Raw genomic sequence first — 24,934 nt, forward strand, 5'->3', positions numbered from 1 at the left:
GTTCCATTTTAACTTGACAACATTTGAACTATTTGAGGAAGTTCTCCTGTCCTTTCCAGATCTAAAACATCATTTCTTCAACCCCTCCTCACATGGAATGGTTCCCTCCCTGTCTTTGGGACAGGCAGTAATGATCTCTGTCCCCACTCCAGTATGGCACTGTAGAACTGTCTGTTGGTGTCATGTTTTCATAGCAAAATCTCAAAAATGATTTTATTGAGTTCAAATTTTGGTTTTCAGGATCTGTGCATTCATTTTGAATTCAGATACTCCACCTCGAGCTCAATTTGTTAGTCTGATAAAGCCTTCTAAAAATCTTTCTAGTTATCAACCATATGTTGGTCAATTTAAATGGATTTTTCAGAGTGTAAAACTGTCTTCCAATATTTCTAAGCCCTGGCATGCCATTAGTCAGAGAAACCACAGAAAGACTCAGAGTACCTGTCCTGATCCTCAGGTGGCTCCTCAAATCCATCTATAGACTTTTGATCTTACAAAGAGAACTTTCAGTCTTACAACTGGGAGCTGAGGGACACTAACAAAGCCAGACACTATTTGACAATGTGTCAGAAATGAAAAATAGGCCACCACAAATTGGCTCAACATAAGTAATAAAGCAAGGTTTAGTCACTCACTCAACATGTGTTATAAGGACTGAACTGGGCTGTTGAACAAAAGAGAATGAATGATACAAACACCATGTCATCAAGCACATAGTCTCTCAAAAGTAAATAGCTCAAGTAAAGTGGTCAGTGAGGTACAGGAAGCTATGGGAGGTGACAGCAGAGGTAAGTTTCTCTGGCCAGGTCAAGAGATGGAAGAAGAGGGGGCAGAGAGGAGGCGAGACTTAGGAAACTCAATGAAGGAAACAGTAGATCTGAAAAGGCAGATGGGATGGGAACAGTGGAGAAGTGAGAAAAACATAAATATCAATGGGTTGAATAACTTCATTCAGTTGACACACAGGGTCTGTGAGTACTGCCAGCAGGAAATAAAGTTTGGAAAAACACAGAAAGGCAAAGCTGAATGAGATTGCTTCCCAAATCAGGACCAAAAGATATTTATACCAAAGAATATGCTACCCATCAAAAGACACAGGAGGGTGGGGAAGGAAAAAAAAGCAGAAAAAAAAAATCAGAACCTAGGACAAAAAAGAAAAATAAATAGGACTCAGGAGAGAAGAGCAAAGGGTGAGTGAGAAGGAAAGAAGATAAATATTGTCTTCCTGCCAACAGGAGGCTCTTTCATTATTTATTCCCCTTCCTTGACATTTAAATGTGCTGGTTAGTGGCCTCTTTTCCCTCTCAAAATGTAGCCCCAGACTTAGATCACTAATCCTTATTTGTCTTCGTTAACAATCACTTTTCCTAAACTGCCTAAGCCACCCCCAGCAAAACAGTCATCACGACTGATCCAAAGGAGTGTTGACAAAGAAAAGCATGACATTAAGAGGCCAGCTCACTGCCTCCAACACACTGGATAAGAACGTAGGAAATCAAATGAGGTTCTTTAAAGTCACTTGAGGGAAGGAAAAGGGGGAGATGAAGAAGAGGGGAATCTACAGAGGTGACAGTGAAGGGAAGGCACCGGGGCCTGGAGGAGCCACACCGTCATGGGAGGAAGTCGCGCATTCCTCCACTCATCCCTCTTCCTCCTTCTATCCCACCCTTCCCTGCTGCAGAGCATCCAAAAGGCCACAGACAAGCTCCACAGCAGCACGCCCTAGGAGTCAAGTCTGCACATGCTTTCGTCAGTCCCTCATGATTACCTACCCCCCTAACAGTGTCCTGCATTTTCCCTTTCAAGATAGATGCCAGTATGCTTTCTTATCGTGACTTGTCTGCCATCTCACAAGCTCCATGAGGGTAAGAGCGTTCTTCCCACTGCTTGTATCCTTAGCACTCTGCGTGGTGGGTCCGAACCCCGTAAATCACTCTTAAGTGAGTAAGACTCTACACATACCAATAAGTGTTACACTTGAATTCCCTAAAATCCTGTAGTACCAAAAACGGGTGTGGCCAAGATTGTGAACTCCTCATGTTCTCCAATCTTTGGGACACAGTTATACTCATTTCCCAACCTCCCTTGTAGGTAGGTGTGGCATGTGACTGAGCTCTGGTCAATGGGTTGTGTGCGCAAGTGATTATGCCACTTCCAAGATGAAAAAAAATCCTCCTGTGCTCCCCTTCCATGTTCCTTTTTCCCTTCTGGTTGTCTGGACTGAAGATGAACCCCTTGGGTGATCTTCGAAGCTACATGTGGATACCTGGAACCCTACGTGGAAAAGAGCCATGTCCCTAATCTGGTCAAAAGAGAACTAAACTTCTCTGATGTTTGTGAGCAATTTTACATTTGGGGTCTATGTGTTGCCGCAGTCAACCTATCTGATTCCGTAACACAGGGCGGGTACAACTAAAGGAAGCTTTCCTGACCTTGACCAGCCAGCAACTGTGTGTCACTTTCCTGAGGAGAAATGAAGGCCACTCAGAGGACAGCGCAATCTTTCTTGGTGTGTATGACCGAACCGAAGTCCCGCTGGCTCACAGTCGTCAGGAAAAGACAGTAACTGACCTTGCCTTGGGCTTGCCCGGGCCTGGGCCACAGCCACGAAGTGGGCGACGCAAGCTCTGGTGGTGGCCGAACCCGCCCGGCGGCCTGCTGGCCTCGGCTCCTCTCAGAGGCCAGCCGCGCCTCGGGACGCCCAGCTGCCTTCCCCGGCCGCCTGGCCCTCGCCTCACCCCGCTCACCTTGCCAGGCCCTCAGGAATCCCTGCCCCGTTGTGTTCGGTGTCAGCTGGTCAGAAGCTGCCAGATGCTTTTTCAGAGAGCCACACGCTGCCGGCCACACCAATGGCCCTCCCAAGGCTGCCCCCAGCTACCCTCAGGTAATCCGTCTCCCACATGTGTGTCTGACACCCTCCCTCTGTGTTGTTTCCACCTGACACTGGAGACTCCAAAGGCAAGTCCTCCCCCTGACGGCCTAGAGCATCGAGCTAACTGACCACGTGAGGAGAATCAGGCACGCACATGTGTAGCTGCCTGTTCAGTCTCCGTCTAGGAAACTATTAGAAGGTAACTTATTGACTAACTCTTCACTTTTCTTTACTGCAGTTTGGTTTGTTTGTTTGTTTGTTTGTTTGTTGATTTTTTAAAGATTTTATTCATGTTTTCATGAGGGACACAGAGAGAGAGGCAGAGGCACAGGCAGAGGGAGAAGCAGGCTCCATGCCGGGAGGCCGCTGTGGGCCTCAATCCAAGGTCTCCAGGATCACACCCTGGGCTGAAGGCAGACGTTCAACCCCTGAGCCACCCAGGTGCCCCTGAAGGTTTGTTTATTTCAAGAACTTCCAGATCTATTGGTTCTTCATATTCTGGGGGCCATAGACCCTTTTAAGAACAGGGTGATGAAATGTCTTTACTTGTTCACAGAAAAAATACATGTCCACAAGCACACATTGGTATCACGTAAGATTTCAGGTACATACAGGATGCCAGGTTCACCCATGGGTCCAGGTTCATGGACCCTCTAGGACAGAGGTCAGCAAACTTTCCCTCTAAAGGGCCAGATAGTGAATATCTTTGGCTTTCTGGGCCACACACAGTCTCTGTCATTAATTACTAATCAACTCCACTGCTGCAGTGTGAAAGCAGCCATGGCCGTGCTAAAACAGAAGTTTATTTATAGGCATTGAAATTTGAATGTCATATAATTTTCCCGTGTCACAACATATTGTTCTTCTTTTCATTTTTTTCCCCCGTTTAAAAAATGAAAACCATCCTTAGCTGGTAGCTTATACAAAAACAGGTGAGAGACCATAGTTTGTCAACCCCTACTGGAGGGCATAGGTTCCAAATGCAAAAATAGTACACCTTTATTTTTATTAACTTCCAGTGGAAATTTCACATTTCCTTCCATTATGAAGGGAGGCAGCAAATCTCAGTAGTGTCACCAGTAACTGTCACTCGGTCACCAGCAGAAATCACAGGTATGTTCATACCACACTAGAATGGTCACAGAAAACACAAAATATTGATCATGTTCATCACTATTCTTAAATTATGCTCATTATTAGATCTTCTGCAGTATCTTGCTATTGAAATGTGTTGATAAAGAAGAACATATATTATATCACAGATTTGGTATTGAATATTTTGAGAACTATATTTATGTATGATTGATTTCCATTCTAACCATATATATTTTATTTTGTGGATTGAAAAACAGAATTCTGAGAAGCAGTCCAGAGCTTTCCTCAGATACCAAAGAGGTCTATGGTACAGAAAGGTTAAGAGAGCCAGAGCAGGAAAACCATAGCATCTCCTACCAGAGCATTCACATCTTCAGTTTTGTGGATGAGCATCCGTATCTCCTCTGGATCACCGCTGAAGATTGCTTGGACCAGTGGTGGCTGTAAACACAGGGGAATTTGAATTAGAACAATAATTAAATATGTTTGATTGTATTCAGATGCAGATGGCTACAAGATGCGTTCCCCAAAAGTTTATTCAACAATCATCAATTGGCAGACAAAGGTGAATATAGCTCAGACTCCCCATCACTAGAAGTCTAGTGGGGGAAATATTTGCATAAATAACTATACCACAATTTGAAAGCCATAACAGACAGTTATATGTAACCCCAGGCCATGAAAATCACTCATAATCGAAGATGTCCTTGAAGCATCCTTAAATTTCCCATCAAGGAAATTACCAAATCTGCAGTTTTGAGTAAACAGTCCTCTATCGTTCCCAACCTCTCATTAGACAATATACCCCAGACAATTCTATTTCTAGAGGATGTTAATAGCCAAGTTTCTGGCCCCCTAACACTTCTTTGTCAATGTTTGGAAAGCCCTTGAAATCAATCTCAAACGCTTCCCATAGCTAACACTAAAGGCACTGAGTGTTTCAGATGTGATTACATCCCACTATCTATACAAAGTAAGTAGTATAATGATGGGGTGGGGATCATGAAGGGGGATATCAGGGAGCAATTATTTTTGAGCTCACCTACATTAAACAAGGCCTAAAAGAGAGTTAAAGGATTTATAAAGCATGATGGAAACAAAGCTAAAGAGAAACTAGCTCTGCTTGGAGGGTAGGCAGGGTAAGAAGACTATATCTAGAAAAGCTTCGTGGAAGGCACTTTAGTGATTGCATAGGAGTTTGCAAACAGGGAAGGAAAGGCATTCTAGGCACAGCGATCAGGATGTGCCAAGTTGTGGACATGCAAAAAACCTGGTATCTTAGAAATGCTGGTCATCAACCTGGTGACCAGAGTGTCAAGTAAAAGAGGAAACGTGGTAGGCTCTGGGGTTGATGTTGGGCTTGCCCCATGTGGTGAAGGCCTGTTCAAAGCCAGCTCCACCATTTGCCAGCTACATGCTGAGCCCATTTCCCAGGTGTAATCTGAGAAAAATGATCCTTGCTGCTCAAGCCCTCCTAGGATTGCTATTAGGAACAAGTGGAATAATACATGGGGAAGCCCTCTGTAACTATACAACCTGACACAAATAACAGATATTTTTAATAAGAAGTGCTTAATAATGCTAATGTAGAATTTGACAGCTTTTTTTCAGACTTTAAAAACTTTGGCAATTCAACACACACTCACACCTCCTAGAAATACTTTACAGTCGTTCCTGGGTTGTTTGTTTGTTTGTTTGTTTGTTTGTTTGTTTGTTGTAGAGTGCAAGGAGCAGAAGGAGAGAGAGAATCTTGAGCAGGCTCCATGATCCCTGAGATTATGACCTGCAACAAAATCAAGAGTCAGATGCTCAACCAACTGAGCCACACAGGAGCCACATTTACAGTAGTTCTAGTCAGCAATTAGATGATAGCAGTTTCCCAGATGTGTCTGGACATAAGAATCATCTGAGATGCTTGTTAAAACAATGTTCCAACATCCCTTCCCTGGAGATTCTGAGTTAGTCTATCTGGGGTGGGGACTTGTGAATATATTTTTAATAAATGATCATTTAACTCTTAGAACAATGGCCTAAGGTAAAACCATTGGCATCGCCTGCCTCAATGTCTCCCTGGGGTATCTCCAGGAGAATCCCGGTCCTTATCAGCCCTATAAATTTTCTTTTCTCTTTTTTTACCCTCCTGTTGCCTTTTTTATAGTCTGATGTTGTTTCTAATTATTTGTGGTGGGGGCGATATAAGTAGTGTCAGTAGAACATAGTAAGACTCCTTGAGGAAACACTATATTAAAAATGTTAATTTGTAGGATGTCGGAGTAGCGCAGTCAGTTAAGCATCTGCCTTTGGCGCAGGTCATGATCCTAGGGTCCTGGGGTCGAGTCCCACATCAGGCTCCCTGCTCAGTGGGGAGTCTGCTTCTCCCTCTCTCTCTTTCTACTGCTTGTGCTCTCTCACTCGCTCACTCCCTCTCTCAAATGGATAAATAAAATATTTTTAAAAACTAAATAAAAATGTTAAATTGTAGGAGCGCGTGAGTGGCTCAGTCGGCTAAGTGTCTCAGGGTCATGAGATCAAGCCCTGTGTCAGGCTCTGTGCTAGGCATCGAACCTGCTTAAGATTCTCTCTCTGCCTCTCCCTCTGGGCCCCCACCACCACTCTCTCTCTAAAAACAAATAAATTTAAAAAATTAAAATGTTAAGTTGCAGATAAATATTTCAATATGCCAGGAATTTTTCTGTTTTCCCCCTGCCACAAAACTTTCCAGCAAGTAGACAGATAGACATTTTTCTTTTGCCCAAAATATTCTCAATTCTACCTTCTTGCCAAGATGTACAATTCAAAGATAGTTTCTCAAATTGCCAAGAGTTAAGTAGCTGGAAAGAAGCTTGAAAAGAAAGCATGTTTTCTACTTTGGTGTCAGCTGGTTAATCTGCCTAAAAACAAGATCCTTCCACTTGCTTCTGACTACCTGCTAAAACCAAGTCTCTGGGTTATTTGCCCCATGGAAAGGATTGTATTTCACTAAAAAAAGAGAATCAGACACGAACTCAGGACTTTAACAACAATATTAAAACTTGTCTATCTGTTTCATAACCCTGTGTCTGCTTTGCTCATGGCCAAATGCTTGTGTGTACTTTTCTGCCTTTTTGAACCTGAAGAGAAAACAAATAGCAAGCCCATGAACCATAGGACTTAGATGACAAGCAGGGGCAGAGTCTGACAAGACTTTAGTGTTAAATCAACATTGATCAAGTAACAGTTAAGAACAAACCCATCCCAATAGTTTAGGTGTCACTACTTAATCACTTCAAGGAAACACAGCTAGTTAAGCAAAGCCTCTCGTCACTCACGAGGGTAAGGAATGCATACAGATGTTCTGATATTCTGGGCTTCAGTCCTCACACTTCTCAAGAAAGACAAGGGTTCCAAGCTATGGCTGGAATGTTCCCAAGGAGAGCCACCCTGACAATGCTGCCAGACAAGGATGTTAGCACGGTCCTTCAGCAAAGCTTCCCAAATACCTCCAGGCCCAGTCACTAACTCTTTGGAAGGATATTCGTTGATGCACAGAATTCCCCCAGAGAATGGTGTGCACACGTGCCTAACACCCTCTGGGCCTCGCTCTGCTAAAAGTTGTTTTACAGAGTATTGTGAATGCACAGAATTTCCAGCATCCATTGGGAAGAAGCAACTCTTCCAATCCTACGGTCACATATATACATACATATACCCACATGTGCATGCATACATTTTCCCATAACATATACATAATTGTATCTACACTCACGCTTGTATACACAGAGACACACATTGATTCACATACAAATCCCTCACACTCCCTTGGGAAGAGAAAAGTGCCTGTTCTCCAAGCCCCGAGTCTTGCTAGATGGATATCTTCGGCCCCAGCGGGGCCGGGTTACCGACTATGACATCACTGTCTTCACAGCTGTGAATCCAAGCATCATAGGATTCCAAATCAGAACTTCATAGATACATGCTTTGCTAGACAGAAGCTGTGTGTTTGCTTAGATGTAATTCTTGAACTAAATTACTGTGACTCTTTAGTAAGTAATATTAAAACACACACACACACACATTATGGGTGTTTCTTTTTTTCCTCCACTCTTCCAAAAAAAAAATATATATATATATATACCTAGAGAGCACTTTGGCATTCCTTTTTGTTGGGACTTTAATCCAATCTTGCCATTTTATTTTTCCCTAAGTAAATACTTAACCTGAGAATAAATATTTGGAAAAAAGATACATCTAAATATTGCCTCCATTACATGATTTTAAGAAAGAAGGAACATTCTAATCACAATATTCTTGCTCATAAGTAGCAAGTACTTATACTCTACTGACCACTAATTTGGCAACCACCATATCTGTCATGTTTGCCCTGACTTTGATAAAGCTTAGAAGCAAAGTCTCACCTGTGAAAGAATGGAGTATATACATTGGTACGTACACCAATTTCTTTTTGAAGTTTCATACACTTCAACACTAGCAAATGCAAAATATCAGTGCTATGTATGCATTAGGGTACAAAGTTGAATAAATACAAACTCATAACAAGGGTCAAAGTTGGGAAAGACAAACAGTGGCCGGGAAAAAAAGGATTCCAATGCAATGAAACCACTGGTTATCAATGAAACTGAAATTCTGAAGACAGGTATGCAATAAGTTCAGTTGACACTGAACTAAATTTACTAAAATTTCCTTAGGATGCTTAGCGAGTATAAACTGGAAATGATTGCCATGTGCCATGTGCTGTGGACATTGGCACAACCCCTCAAATAGATTCAGAAGGCAGAAGGAAGCATAGTTGACCAATGGCATAAGTGGGACTCAATATTCAGATGGGACCTGTCTTTGTCTTCCAGCATCACCAACTATTAGTACTCCACCATCTTTACCAGGAGCATGGACAGCTGCCTTCTAGAGGTGACCGTCTGCAGGCTGATGACATGGACCCCTCTAAGACAGAATGCAAAGCAGAAAGGACCCTTGAATTTAGCAGCCATCATAAATCATGCAGCTAACCTTGGCAACACTAGGAACTGAAAATTCATCATCAAAGGCCGCTTTCTCTACCTATATCCCCTATCAGCCCATCAAACATATTTTTTATTTCATTGTCGGTCTTTGAAAGTAAATCGGGAAAATATCTGATTTCCAAAAATAAGACACTGGATTAAGTGTGTATTGATACAGTATTTCTAAACTTTGAAGTAGAGTTACAATTCCACTAGGGGGAGCGAGATGGTAACTTGTTACCTGGGAGATAAGAGGAACTGTTTGGGTAATTAAGACAAGGTAGCTGGAAGATCCACTTAGCCAAGACCTAAAAGAACTCAAGCTTCTGAGAGAGTTCTTGGTAATAAGTGAACACACACATTACAAACATACCAAAACAAAAAATAAAAATCAACAAAAACAAAGCTTTTCTATTGATCCCCAAGGATCCAGGATTTTAGGAAATAAGAATAATGTAATCTAAAACTTGGGTGTTAAAGTATCCTTTTCATCACTTACAAAACTCAATTCAACTATTCCTTCAATTCCACTTTTAAAAAGTGATACTGGTGGCATCAGACAAGCCATTAGTTTAAGAGTAAAGCCCATTACAGGTTTTATGGAGAGAGTAGAGTACTTATTCTATTTTGCAGTGGGGTATGGGTCCCCCTCCAAAGTCCCCTAATGAACCCATCAATTTGTCACTAAAACCTTAGATAGCGTACTTCACATTCCCTTTCTTGGAGCCGCATGTTCTTTACGAATAAATTGGCTTTGGAAGATAAGCAGACTGAGAGAGGCTGCGGTTCAGCCTCTATGAGACTACGGTCAACAGTAAGAAGTCTGAAAAGAAGATGCTCCAGCTTTTCAATACAAATTCCTGGCATGCTGCTTGTCTTTTTTTTTTCTGGTTAGATTGGGCAATTAAAGACTCCACATCTGAAAGAAAACATCTTAGATTCTAATCAGGAGTGGATGTTGGGAATTAAGCAATAGCCAAGAAGAAAAAATAATATTCTTAAACATCTGTCCATATTTGAGTATTCTGAGTACAGTAGGTCATCAAAGCAAGATGGGAGCATGTTATTAGAAGCTAATAGTTGATGCAGCAATAATCTAGCCATATGAAGCCATCAACTTATACGAACATGCTGAAACACTTCATTAGGGAACAAGTGGTTATTGTATGAGGCAGCACTTGCATTTTAACCAAAGGATAATAATAAAAATGTGTCCGAGTCTACTAGATTTAATAGACAAAACTTGTTAGCTCTATTCATGTGGGTCCTGCTGTGTGATCTGTTGAAAGGATGCCATTAAGTGCTTCCCGAATATAGATCACTCTTTATTTGGGAAGAAGTTCACTCTATCACAGAAAGATAATGATGATCATAAAGTCAGAATCTGTTTCCCTTAAGTTCTGTACAAAATACAGTGTATCCCCATAAACATTTTTTTTAGTGCAGGACTACATATCTGCCGAGTAAATGTCTGAAACATTTCCAATTATTTGCAATTATATGCAAAACAAAAGCACAAAATCCCAACTATAAGTCACAGCCTCTTTGTCACTATTTATTAACTCTATACTTATATTCTACACTTACGAGAAAAGAACGATAGTCAGAAAATGAAAAAATTAATTATCAAACCTTTTCCAAAATGAAAATAGGATATGGAAATGAAATGAAGTAGCAGTAGGTATAGACCATGAGAGAGTTATTCAGGGACCAATGATCCAGTCTTTAAAACATCCATCCTTGGGCCACCTGGGTGGCTCGGTCGGTTAAGCGTCTGCCTTTGCTCAGGTCATGATCCCAACCGGGGTCGTGGGATTGAGCTCCACATGTCAGGTTCCCTAGTTCCCTGGTTCCTTGGCTCTCTCCTCGGTGGGGAGCCTGTTTTCCCCCTCTCCCTCTGCTGCTCCCTCTGCTTTCTCTCTCTCTTTCTCTAATAAATAAAGAAAATCTTTTTAAAAAAATATATCTTTGGGGATCCCTGGGTAGCGCAGTGGTTTAGCGCCTGCCTTTGGCCCAGGGCGCGATCCTGGAGACCCGGGATGGAATCCCACGTCGGGCTCCCGTTGCATGGAGCCTGCTTCTCCCTCTGCCTGTGTCTCTGCCTCTCTCTCTCTCTGTGTGTGTGTGACTATCATAAATAAATAAAAATTTAAAAAAAAGATAGACATGTTATTTAAAAAAAAAAAAAAATATATATATATATATATATATATATATATATATATATATATATCTTTGTTGCACCTCCCTTTCCTGACATCCTCCATGGCTATTTTTCTACTCTATCATACTGCTGATTAGCACCTTCCCTAGAAGATAGATCACCCAAGGCAAAAAGAAACCCAGGCATGCCAACTTCGCTACAAGTCAGCGGCAAAAGATTAAGCAAAAGGAAATGATGAAACAACAGTACCGGTTAAATTGAAATCTGGAGGCAATGTTGATTTTTACAGCCCTGAGATCCCACTCTCTCTTTCTTCCACAGCATGGAAATTAACATCTGATAGCAGACTGACCTGGAACTAAATCCCAGGCACAGTTTTCCTCATCTATTAACGGGGTCTATTAGAGCCATTTCACGGGATGTGTTTAAGAAATGGCCTAATATATGCAAGCACCTGGTATGCACTCAATAAAAACAGTGATTAGGGTTGACTTTGAATCAACACACTCAAAGACTTTCACAGGCAAGAATATTTATGTTCATCCTACAAAAGGAAAAATAAGGGATCTGGAGGGGTTTTCCAAAAAAATTACAGAGCAAGTAAACTGAGTTAGGATCATGAGCCATTCAACACCACCTCTAAAGCAGAGAGGCCCATCATCCTGGCAGAGAAGGCTTTTACAGGCAGAAGAGCAAAAAGTCAAGTTGAGCCTGACTTGGTCTTTGTTACATAGGACAACTTCAAAAATGTTGCACAACCTCTCTGTACTCAGGGGTCTAATCTACTGTACCAAAATAATAGCAACTCACCTGAAAAATAGATCATCCCTCTTTGACTAATCAAAGGGTGACACATACTCATGTCCACTGGATGGGACATGAAATCATAATTTTACTATGAAGGCTACCATAAATGCGTCCAATAAATACTTTTCCTTCATGACTTTTTGATGGTCATAAAGGAGATCAAGTCCCTGGTTGGAGTTTTAAGGTGGGAGGTGAAGGGGGGTGTGGTGAGTGGAAAGATTCACCTGTTAGTGGCAAAGTTGAGACTAGAATTTAGTTTTCCTGATTCTCCTGGTTCATTACTTTCTTTCACATCTCATCTCAATATAATACAATATGACACAACACAATGTAATATAGTGGATAGATAATAAATATATATAATTCAGTATGAGAAATTCAGCCTCAGTGTCAACATACTTCTTGTGGAGAAACAGTCTATACTTTATGACGCATTAAGGAAAAACAGTCACCATATATATTCTCTATTTGTGTGTATATTTATACCTTATTTGTGTGTGTACACAGTGGCCAAATACGTGTATATATTTCTCAACAAAGTAACTAACAATAAAACAATCTTGCCAAAAGATGCAAAACAAAGAGGTACAACATATTTTAAAGTAGGGGCTCAGCACAGGTTAGAAATATGGAGAAGGTTAACCTAGATTTTTGAAGAGTAAGACTAGAGTAAATCTTTCATATTGAGGAGCAGCCAATGAAGGGGTTCAAAAAGGAAATAACTGGGTGGAGGGAGGATCATGCTAGCAGAAGGAGTTTGAACCCAATCTTGTGAGCAAACAGGAACTGGGGTCTTGAGCAAGAGAACAACACCGAGTTTTTGCAAACACGACGTGCACCAAGCACCAGAGAAGAGAACCCAGTTGGAAGACAATTGCCACAATCCAGGGCATCACAGGAAAGAACTTTCCAATTTTCCTATATTTTCAGGCTCTCTGATTGCTACTTACAGGGGTCACGGTGGAAACAACAGATACTGTTGTCAGTTCTTTGATGCCGCTCTATTCCTGGATGCAGGTTTGGCTCAGCATCTTGGCCACTTTCCTTCACTTTTTATATATAGCCCGAATCTCCTGCCCTCGAGACACTAATGTTTCCAGGTGAAATTGAGGTTACTTCCTTCAGTTCCTGGAACACTTCCATTTCTCCCCCAAAGAACCTCTGCTGAAGTCAGTTCTGTTTTGTCAGACTTGTCACTTGATCCCTGAATTTAAATCATAGCATTTCAAAAATAGGCCACATCCATAAAGAGAGAAGCAAAGCAAAACAAGACAGGCATGCTCTGCCAAATGCCATATTTTTATTGGGATCTGTTGCCAACTACCCACATCTTTTTTCACTCTGTCTAGTTTCAAATGACTTGAGATCAAATCAAAACTTTAGCTAAGTTAGTTAAATAGTGTTCGGGAGCAGACTTTTAAAGAGAGTTAATTTAAACAAGAGCACAATGGATCCAAGAGGTTAGTTAACAGAAAATATTTAAATCAGTATAATTTTGGGGAGGGAGGGAAAGAACAACAATGCATCTCTACAACAGTTTCCTGTTTTGAAAACTTGTTACAGAAGTTTTATTTCCTATCTTAGTTTTGGTTACATTCTTTGTATAACTGTATCTTAGAGGATGTTGAATTCATGCAGTTTCAAATATGAAAGGTAATTTGATAATGTTAATCAATATAAGCCATTTTAGGGATCTCTGTGGGGGAAAATTATACAGCCAGAAGAGTTTCCGGGTAATAAATGTATTAAGTGTATGAAGTGTAATTTATTTTTCTGTTCATAACAGAGAATCGTTCTCAGTTTAGGACGCATCATACAACACAACCTTTTGTTAATATCTGGTCTGTGTCTCCCTTACCATAAGAAAGACAACAGTAAAATAGTATTCCTCCAGAAAAAATGTGACAGAAAATTATTCATTTCTACAGTAATATTTTATCATGACCTAGAGTAATTATAATTTTTGAGGAGTATTAGACATTGGAAGCTAAGTAAATCCATTTAAAAATAACAAAATCAATGTGTAGAACTAAAAGGCATTCACCAGGAAGATGGCGATTTCTTGCTATATTTAAGAGGGATGGAATTACCATCCATGAGATCTACAGATTAACTCGACCACATGAAGTAATTCATGATTCAGGTGAACTTCAAGTTCTGTTTGTCTGAAATTTGTTAGAACCTGTATTCTTTCAAAAGCCACTGTTTTGCCCAACCAAGTCATTCCAAAGGCCATGAGAACTTCCCCCCTTGAACTTTCTCCTTCCTCTCTGTAGTTCTTTTTCTTTGAAATCCATATGCATTCCTTAGAAAGAGAGAAAGCTGTCACAATCCCCACCTCTCCATAGGTGGGGGATTAGGGAAAGGTGTGTGAAGCTGAGTCACCTTCCAAACCCGGTTGTTCAAACCACTCTCTAAGGCAAAGCATTGACCAGGACCTCTATTAGACCAGACCTCTGCCTGAGATGACTGGAGGGTCCCCTTCTGCCTACAAAACCAGGAAGGTCACAAGGAATGAAGATCTATTAGGGATTCTCTACATTTCCCTATCCAATGTCCTGGCAAGGACATTCAGTAACAGATGTCAAAGGGAAATGATAAGACGACAGGAAAAGAGGAGTCCAAAAGACTGAAAAACATTAGATAATATAAAATGGGAAATTTTGCCCCAAAAAAAAAAAGGATGGTCACATCATATTTCCTTGCAGAAACACCAACATAGTTCATATTTCCTTTATTTCTCTGCATAGCACGCTGCCAACAAGAGATGAAAGATGTTTTTTTTTAAATATTAATATAGTGTATTTCAGATACCAACCATATTCAAATCAATCCAATCAAGATTGATTAAACCTAAGAAATTTACTAAGCATAAGAAATTCAGAGACTGAGCTGGTTTAGTCAGTGACAGAGTCACCAGCTATAAGGAGGAAATAAATGAGCATACACAACCCGGGTGTAAGGTAAAGAGCACAGAAGTACATGAAGAAGGGAGAGCGATCACATCTGGTCTCCTGGAAAATGTAGCCTTTGAGATAAATATTGAACCTGAGAGAGGGTTTAAACAGGTAGAAACAGAATGGGAAGTGGGTGGTCCTACCTCAGAAGGCTGTGAACAGGTGCTGGGAGGACTGAGCATACACAAGAACACTTTCATTCAGCTGGAGCGTGAATCAAGTGAGGTAAGCTGAGCGGTAGACATGGGTCCTATTACAGAAGGCCTTGAATGCCGGGCTAAGACATTGGGACTCTCCTCTGTAACACTGGGGACTCATGCATGATTCTTGAGGAGCGTGACCTACATGGTGTGCTTTGGAACAATCTCTGCAAACGAGCTGCATGAGGAGCTGGAAGGATGGCAGAGTGGTGCCATAAGTTAGGCAACTTCAATGCCTGTCTAGGCGAGAGGCCTGGGGATGGCGAGGCCACCGTCATGAGAGCAGCATCCTGCTGGCCGCCCAAATGTGAAGCAAAAGGCAAATGGGCTCTCCCTGTCCTGGCGGCCGCAAGAGCTAGCCCCGCTCAGAAACGCGGGGGATTTACCCCAAAGATCACATGCAGGGAGACGCCGGGACACCTGCACCCCAGTGTTCACAGCAGCAATGTCCACAGTAGCCCAACTGTGGAAGGAGCCTCGGTGTCCCACAGATGATGGATACAGAAGCTGCGGTCTCTGTGTGCGTGGAATATTCCTCAGCCATCAGAAAGGGTAGCACCCACCATGAGCTTTGCCGTGGATGGAACTGCAGGGGACGATGCTGAGCGAAGTAAGTCCGTCGGAGAAGGACAAACATCTTACGCTCTCATTCGGGGAATATAAGAAGTAGTGAAAGGGAATAAAGGGGAAAGGAGAGAAACTGAGTGGGAAATATCAGAGAGGGAGAGAACACAAGAGACTCCTAACTCTGGGAAATGAACAAGGAGTGGAAGCGGAGGCGGGCGGGGGGCTGGGGTGACTGGGTGACGGGCACTGGGGGGGGACTTGGCGGGATAAGCACTGGGTGATATGCTATATGTTGGCAAATCAAACTCCAGTAAAAAAAATAAAATATAAAATAAATAAAATAAAATATAAAATAATAAAATAAAATAAAAATAAAAACAGAGATGCGGTGGCCAGCTTCCCCGCAGGCCGCGGGGCCGAGGAGCTCGGGCTGGGCTGCTGGCCCCCCTCCTTTCCCACGCGGCCTGCGCTCCTGCCCGCCCGGCCCTGGGACAGGGAGCTCTGAGGCCCCACGCAGCCACCCTCCTGTGTCAGTGCCACCTGCCCCTGCTCCCCGCACCCCCCAGACACCAGAGCACCAAGGCTTTTGGTTCGGCTGCCACCTTCGGAGTCGAGGTTCTGGGTGAAAAGAAAACTTATCTTTATGCCATGAGCTGAAAACAAAACTTAAGCCAAGTATAACGCTAGCTTTAGTTCCTAATTCTAAAATTTCATCAAAGAATGAAAGTCATTTTTTTTTTTAAATCTTACTGAATTTGAAAAGTCCAAAGAAGTATTCGGGGGAAAGGGACCTTCTAATGCAAAAAACCCACCTCTACTCATGTTCTCTCTCTCTTATATCTGCTGGGCTTTGGTCTTAGTGGTTGTCTCATTGCAATAATACAAAGACAAGGTAAAGGAAGTGTTCAGGGGTGCCTGGGGGGCTCAGCGGCTGAGCAGCTGCCTTGGGCCCAGGCCGTGACCCTGGGGTCCCGGGATAGAGTCCCACGTGGGGCTCCCTGCAGGGGGCCTGCTTCTCCCTTGGCCTGTGTCTCTGCCTCTCTCTCTCTTGGTGTCTCTCATGAATAAATAAATAAAATCTAAAAAAAACCCAAAACTTAATAACCTTTCCGACCACAATGTCGGAATAACCTTTCCGACCAATGTTCACAGCTTAATGAGTACCCCTCCACATGATTCCTGCTGAGACATAAAAATAGAGTTAGATGGAGGAGGTCACAATGTTATCACAAAGGTGGGATTTACTCTTTCCCTTTCTTGCTACTGATAAAAACAATAATATATTGAGGACATCCCCCCAGGGTCAGGATTAACCCATTTCTTTTAAGAGCTACATAACACTCCAGAACATGGATATATCACAATATATGTTATTATTCCCCTTTGGATGAACATTCAGGTTGTTTCTACTTTGTGCTGCCACAAACGAGCTTCTATCAGGATCTGTCCTGGCTGGTGCACTTCAGAGAAAAGTGCTACCAGAGCTGAAGGCATTTTCTGAATACCTACTATATACTGTTTTTATAAAATATACAAAAGAAATGTGTGACACAGTCCCTTCCTCAGGGAGTGCCAAATATAACTGGGGAAATAAGCCTAACCCATTCGAAACAATTAAACTGGGTAAGACAGGCCCAACCCGTAAGAAGGCCCATGCACTTCACCCAAAGGAACACCAGGTTTTCTTCGGGCACAGTGACAGACCCGAGAGATAGCTCGGAGCTCCTGCGAGCCTCCACGTTCTAGGGGCCTTCTCTGATTCAGGGGAAGGAGAAACAAGAAAAGCTGAGAAGTCGGTGGTATCTCTGAAGGAGGCGGGACTTGAACAAAGTCAGAGGATGGTTTAGATCAATGGACAAAAAAAAAATTGTATTTCGGAGTGACAAATGAGCCATGTAAGTGACTTTAGACACTTATGTGCTCAGGAGAATGACAAGAAGCAGTTCCTTCTCCAAGTCACTGCATTTCCAAGCAGCTTCTCTCACCTTCTTGTCACCCCCATCCAGCTTCTGCTTAAAGACAGAAAGGAATCCCAAGCCCAACTGCCTCCCCCCCCCCCAAGCCCAACTGCCTCTGAGCACTACCCTAATGCTGACTTAAAATGCATTACTTGCAGCCAGCCTAAGCTTAAACTCTCCAAATCTCTCCCTTCCTGTCCTGCTCATGCCCTATCCCACCCCTGCCAACACACACACACAGACACACACACACATACACACACTGCACACCCCACCTTGTTTTGTGCCCTTTAAACAATAGCAGTCATTTACACTGTTCCTGTCCATCTGGAAAATAACACGAACAACATGGAAGAAAGTAATAATGAAGTCTAAGTGATTGTGATTCAACCAAAACCTGAGTTCTTTTAAGAATCAAAAACTCTGTTGATATTGATAAACCAGCCACCACCGCGTTGGGCTTCCACTCGACGTTGTTGTGCTATGTTTGCAACTTATCAAGTCCACTTAAATATAAACCATATTTAATAATATGTTATAAATTTCATCATACTGGTAAATAAGATTTGAGAGCTCAGGGTTCCCGGATACATATCATGCCTGGATACTGTGTATAAGGAGCTCTATGAGAAAGTTCTGAAAATGAATTAGGCATAAGAAAAGTAATGCATTTTTTTATCCCAAAGACTTGAGATTTAAAAGTTGCGTGTAATTTTTAACTGAGGCGGCACCACAAGGAAGTCTATAATTCTCTCTTTTTTTTTTCTACCAGATTTTATCAGGAAAAACCCCACTGATGGGTCCAGGTGATGGTAAACTCACTCTGTGACAACAGCAGGGCCACTAAGCATGTTTCTGGTCTAAAATTAGCTTTCAATGTAATTTTTAAACTTTAGGAAAACCGGATTTACTCCCAGGATGTTAACTTGAATGCTAAGTTCAAAGACATAATCTTGACAGTCATACTGCAGAAAATAAGGGATTTCAATAAGGAGAGGGAATTATTGAGTTTCAATAAAACCTAATTTGCTATGTGTTTTTATTTAGCATTAGGGTGAGGGGGAAGCCCTCGACCTCTGCTGCACCAGTCCAACCACAAAGGCAACTGAGTTCTGAGACTGGGTCCTGGTGCCTCTTGATGCCTGATTGAGCATAACGAGGTGGTTCCTCTCTTGGTGACTCCACACTACCTTCTCCCCACCAACCTCCTTGTGACATCAGCTCTAAATGGTATGGAGACTCCACTGGTGCCCTTCCAGGTCAAATCTAGATTTGGGAATCTGCAACACACACCTAACATCAAAGCACTTAGCAACTGTTGCCCAGTCAACACACAACATTCCAGTGGTTTAAAATGCAAAATAAGATCATGGTTCCTTTGAGATCAGGGTCTCATTGTCCTGACTGAGGGGAACTTTTGGCTGCCCTTCCTCCTCTCAGAGATGGAACTGGGGGCTTGGCCAAAGGCAGTAAAACCAGGGTCTCGTGGGACAGAAACAGCCTGCCCAGACGTGTTGCGACCTGTTTCTCTTTTCTAGAGTGTTCCGAATTCAATTGGTATGAGCAACTACATTTCTCCTCTTGAGTCATGACCAATCAAAAACGTCAAAACGAGTCCAGTGAGGGAAGTGGAGAGAAATTATCTGAGGAGCAGAGTCACTTGGGTTTACTTGAGCCTTGATGAATTGTTGTTAGATAGGAATGGCAGGTAACAAAGCTAGGAGAAACCTGTTTCCTCACCAGAAAAGAGGAGTTCAAAACTATCAACTCCCCTAGGACAAGAAGGAGAAGACCAGATTTTATGAGGAAAAAAACCTACCGATGGGTTCAGGTGATGGTAAGCTCACCCAGTGGGAGCAGCAGGGCCATCAGTCATGTTGCCCACAGCAGAGAAAGGAGGGGACCAATCCACTCGAAACTGGTCAGAATACTGGGATAATCACTAGTATGCAGTTCTAAAGCACCTTTTTTTTTTTTTTTTTTTTTTTTTTTTTTTGGAAGACCTGCCTGGGTCTGGGTGCAAAAGAAATTTGACTAATGGATGGTTCACAGCTGGGTTGCAGAATAGAATCTCCTGGGAAATTGGGTCCCATTCTAATGAGTCTGATGCAACAAGTCAATAGATCACAATCCAAGCACAGGCACTTTTTGGAAGCTTTCCTGGCAACTTGTGAAAGCTCCTCAAACATGTCATACTGAATCTGATCCTTCACATTGACACCTTAGAAATTATTATATTTTGAGGGCACCTGGATAGCTTAGTTGGCTAAGCTTCTGCCTTTGGATCAGGTCATGATTCCAGGGTCCTGGGATGGACCCCCACATCAAGCTCCCTGCTTGAGGAGGTAAGTCTGCTTCTCCCTCTCCCTCTGCCTCTACCCCCTGCTTACGCTTTCTTTCTCTCTCTCTCTAATAAATAAATAAAATCTTAAAATATTTTATTTAATTATGCATGAGAGACACAGAGAGAGAGGCAGAGACACAGGCAGAGGGAGAAACAGGTTCCCTGCAGGGAGCCTGATGCAGGACTCGAACCCACATCCCCAAGATCATGCTCTGAGCCAAAGGCAGAGGCTCAACCACTGAGTCACCCAGGTGCCCCAATAACTAAAATCTTAAAAAAATAAATATTACACTTTGATCCCACAATCCTACTTCAAGGAAGGTATCCTATAGAAATAACTAGATATATAGACAACTTTTATATAAAGACAGCCAGAGTAACAATATTTGTAATAGTAAAAATGAGGAAGGCATCAATGTCAAAGCTATGTATATTATTACTTTATTTTTTTTAAGATTTTATTTATTTATTTATTCAAGAAAGACACGGAGAAAGAAAGGCAGAGATGAAGGCAGAGAGAGAAGCAGGTTCCAGGCAGGGAGCCTGATGTGGGACTCGATCCTGAGACTGCAGATCATGCCCTGAGCCAGGGGCAGGTGTTCAACCACTGAGCCACCCAGGCATCCCGCGTTATTACATGACTTAAATCCAAAAAAAAAAAAAAAAAAACCACACACATAAAATGGCCAATAGGCACATAAAAAGATGTTCGACATCATTAAACATTAGAGAAATGCAATTCAAAACCATGAAGAGGGACACCTGGGTGGCTCAGCAGTTGAGCATCTGCCTTCAGCTCAGGGCATGATCCTGGAGTCTGGGGATTGGGTCCCACATCGGGCTCCCTGCATGGAGCCTACATCTCTGTCCATCTCTGCCTCTCTCTCTCCCTCTCTCTCCCTCTCTCTCTCTGTCTCTCTATCTCTCATGAACAATAAAAATTTTTTAAAAACATGAAGATATTCCATATTCATAGTTCAAAATAATTAATACTGTCAAAATTTCCATATTGCCCCAAGCAACCTACAGATTCAATGCCATCCCTATAGAAATCCCAAAACCACAATGAGAGATACCACCTCAGATACACTAGGATGGCTAAGACAAAACAAAACAAAAAATAAGAGTTGGTGAGAACATGTAGAAATAAGAACATTACTGACAAGAGTATAACGTGGCATAGTCACTGTGGAAACCAGTTTGCTGGATCCTCGATTAGTTAAACATGGAATTTACCTTATTACCCAAAAATTCCACTCCTGGAGAAATGCTCAGAAGAACTGAAAACGGAGGTACAAACAAAAGTGGTACACAAAAGTTCAGAGCAGGACTGTCCCCACAGCCAAAAGGTACAAACACCCCAAATGTTGTTTGGAACAACATTTGGCAACAAGTGCGGTATAACCATAAAACGGAATAGCATTCGGCCAGAAAAAGGAATGGTGTCCGGTGACACAATGACATGGATGAAACTTGACAACATTATGCTACATGAAAGAAGCCACAAAAGTCACAAAAAGGCCCCACGTTGTATGATTCCATTTATGTGAAACACCCAGATTAAGCAAATTCATCATGACAGCAAAGAGATTAGTAGTTGCCAGGGATTGCAAGGAGGAGGGAATAGGGAGTGACTGCTTCAAGGGTAGAGGGTTTCCTTTGGGGTGATGAAAACGTTCTGGAAGTGAGGTTGTGGTGATGGCTGCATAACACCATAACGTACTAAATGCCCTGAATCGCTAGCGCTTCACTCGGGGGGGGAGGGATGGGGGGGAGGGGGGTTTGGGGGTTGGTGGTGATACCCTCTTACCAAAACCCATAACCAATCAACCACCCCCAAAAACCCCTAACCCACCACCCCCCTCCACAAAACTTACAACATCAACACAAATTTCCACAAATCCACCTCCTCCTCCAACCCCAATTTCCCCTTATCGACATCCCCACCAATAACCTATAAGCACCATGGCTACCCCCTACACAACCCCCATACCCTCCCAGCCCCCTCTGTCCCGTCCAAAAAACACCCCCATCATCCCCCCCCAAAAATTCCTGACTCTCAAACATACAAGACAAGAAAACATGACCTAAGACCCAACTGATACAATACTAACAGTTCCTTTCTCTTTAGTTAACTACAAACTTAAAAATATCACTTTTGTTAATAAGACATACTCCAACTCCAAAAAATACCAAGCTGCCACCTCAGCCCCTAATGCGCACATCACGTCCCCCGCACCCCACTCCACACCACCAGCTTCCACCACCCCCATAGCATCCCACCAGCAGTGTATAGAGGCAGGAGCTAGACAATGTTATGGAACAGTTAAGACTACAAGCTTCAGGAGAATTGATGTCCCACCCAAAGCTGGAACTGTGGCTCTGGATCTTTGAGTTTTCAAGACATGTCAGAGCTCCAGACATTTCAGTGAAATGCCCTGATTTTTTTAAGCCTTGGCAACTTATTCAATATTCTTCAAACCACAGGCCAAACAAAACATCTGTGGACCGGATGTAGCCCACAGGCGCCAGTTAGCAAACTCAAGTTTATAGGAACAGGGATGTTTAGCCTCGAAGAGAAAAACCTTCGAAGGGACATAGCAACTTCAAATATCTAAAGAAAGGCTTTGTGCACTTAAATCTATTTATCTCTGGAAGGGAGAATCAATCTAAAGGCTAGGCGTGGTGGGGAAGCAGAGTTGTGCCCAGTAAATGAGGGAGGGCTTTCTATTAGAGCGGCTGCCCAATAATAAACAGGGACTTCAAAATGCATCGACGTGCCCATCCCTCGGGTGTTCCAGCAAAGGTTTCATAAGCAGGATTCCTCCTTTAATTTAGGTCAGAAGTTGGGACTAGGTCAAAGATTCCCCATCATGGCTGAGCACCAGAAACTTGAAGAGAAAAAAAAAAAAGATTCCTGGACCCCATCCCAGAACCATGGGGGTGAGGCCCAGGAGTGTGTATTTTATAAAACTGTCTCAGCTGCCTGGCAGGTGGTTTAGAAACACCACTGAATCTCTGAATCTGATGCTGGAATTCCACTATTCTATTTTTTTTTTGAATTTTTTTTTTGAATTCCACTATTCTAATCCATGGTTTAACCTCGCAGGCAGGTAAGAGAAGGAGAGATTGAAGAAAGAAAGAGCAATTTACTGGAACTCATTACTGAACAGGCTCTCCGCTAAATGCTTTCTTTATCTCATCTCACTGAAGTTTCACAACAACCACATGAGATCTGAAGCAATGTCTTCCGTCCCATTTCATCCCAGGGAGAGAAGCTAAAGTTTGGGGAGTTTGAATACGGCCACTGAGAAGATCTTTCTGGCTCCAGATTACAGCCTAGTTCAATGATACCACATTGCCCTCCTCTGACCTATTCAATAAATAGTGCCTCTGATGAGCGGGGCATTACACTAGGTGGAGAGGATTCGGCAATGATTGAGACACAGTCTGCAGCCTCGAGAATGTTTGGAATCCAGTGAGGGAAACAGAAAAGTAACAGTAAGAACTAGGGGGTTACACAGGAGGGACACCCAATCTGGCCTTGTGTCATCAGGGAAGGCTTCCAGGAGGAGAGATCATCAAATCCGGTTAAAAGGTAAAAGGGACTCCAGGCTGAGGGTATAACATCTACAGGCCCAGAGGCCAGAGGGAGCCTAGCATGTGTGAGTAAGCGTGAGAAACTCGGGGTGGCTGAAGCATGGGAAGCAAGATGGGGAGGCCGGTGAGGTGGGCAGAACGTCCCAAGCACTCTGTGCCACACTGAGACTCTGTCATTTATCACAAGAGGAACAGGAAGAGCTGAAGCTTAACACAAAGGAGTGACTCTTCAGAATCATATTTTACAAGGATCAGACCAGCTGTGATAGGGATATGGATTGGCAGGGCAGGACCCACAAGAGGCAGGGAGGCCATACGGCTGCGGCAGGTAATTTCAGCTAAGAGGTGATGGTCACCTGCACAAAAACGTGGCAGGGAGGATGCTGGGAAGCAGAGATGATGATGTCTCTCCTCTCCTCCCTCCCTCCCACTCTATCCCCCTCCCTCCCTCCTTCCGTTCTTTCCTCCCCCCCCCACCTTCCTTCTTGCAGTAAATAATACTATAGAGTCCTTGCTACTCCTGGCCCTTCTGCTGGAGCTCACCATACAAAGACGGGCAAAAAGAAACACAGTCCCTGCTGTCATGGGGTTTGCTCTCTGCTAGGCAATAGGTATTTGTGGAAAGTACTTTGAAAAGGGTTAAATAATATAGAGAAAGCGCACTGGTTGGTTAGGTTCTCAATAACACATAGGTGGTAAAGGATGTTAGGGGGCCGGCTTCTCCGTCCTCTATCATCAGTTCTGAATGTAAGAGCCCCATAAAATAAATCTGAAAAGTTACATCCTAATAAAGCAAGTACTCCTCCGAACCGCTTTCCTAATATTCATATATGAGAAAGTAAATCAGACTGCTTGCTGTCGGTGTATTTCATTCACGGAAAGTAAGAAGAATTCACCTACGTTTTCACTCATCAGCCCTCAAACAAAAATGTTTGGCTGATTAAAAAAGACATGGAGATGGACTATTAAATTAAGGAACTAGAAGAATTACTAAAACCGTACTAAATGTGGCCTCACGCTAAATGAAAGGCAAACTCTTTTTGCTGCGTTTGGGATAGTAGCTAGGTGCTTTGGGAATGAGTTTGGATACACCCAAAAACCGACCACAGAACAAGCAAAAGGAGAATCGTGACTCAGAAGGCAGGCAGCAGGTGCCTGAAGGGTCTTCCTCCTCAGAGCCTTGCAACAGGCAGGGAGGGGCCTCCCAGGACTCCGATCCTCAGCCTCCACTTCAGTCTCAGCCCCTGGTCACCGGTGAGGCCAGGACATTCTTACCAGAGCCCTCGCTGTGTAAGTCCTGGCACAACATTCTTTTCATTCTTCTACTTGATCCCAGTGTAAGAGTCACCCTTGATTGAACAGCTGTGCCTGGG

The 24,934-nt window shown here is 42.8% G+C and overlaps 1 protein-coding gene across 2 annotated transcripts in view; it reads right to left on the reverse strand.

Annotated features, from left to right (window-relative positions):
• ANKRD44 (ankyrin repeat domain 44) overlaps nt 1–24,934 on the reverse strand; it is a 317,550-nt gene that overhangs the window by 201,534 nt on the left and 91,082 nt on the right. For both annotated transcript variants that reach the window (XM_055345366.1, XM_055345365.1), the window contains exon 2: nt 4,325–4,408. In XM_055345366.1, coding sequence (XP_055201341.1) covers nt 4,325–4,408 — 84 coding nt within the window. The remainder of the gene's footprint in view (nt 1–4,324; nt 4,409–24,934) is intronic.

This window comes from Nyctereutes procyonoides, unplaced genomic scaffold, assembly GCF_905146905.1.
Source record: "Nyctereutes procyonoides isolate TBG_1078 unplaced genomic scaffold, NYPRO_anot_genome, whole genome shotgun sequence".
Classification (NCBI taxonomy): Eukaryota; Metazoa; Chordata; class Mammalia; order Carnivora; family Canidae; genus Nyctereutes; species Nyctereutes procyonoides.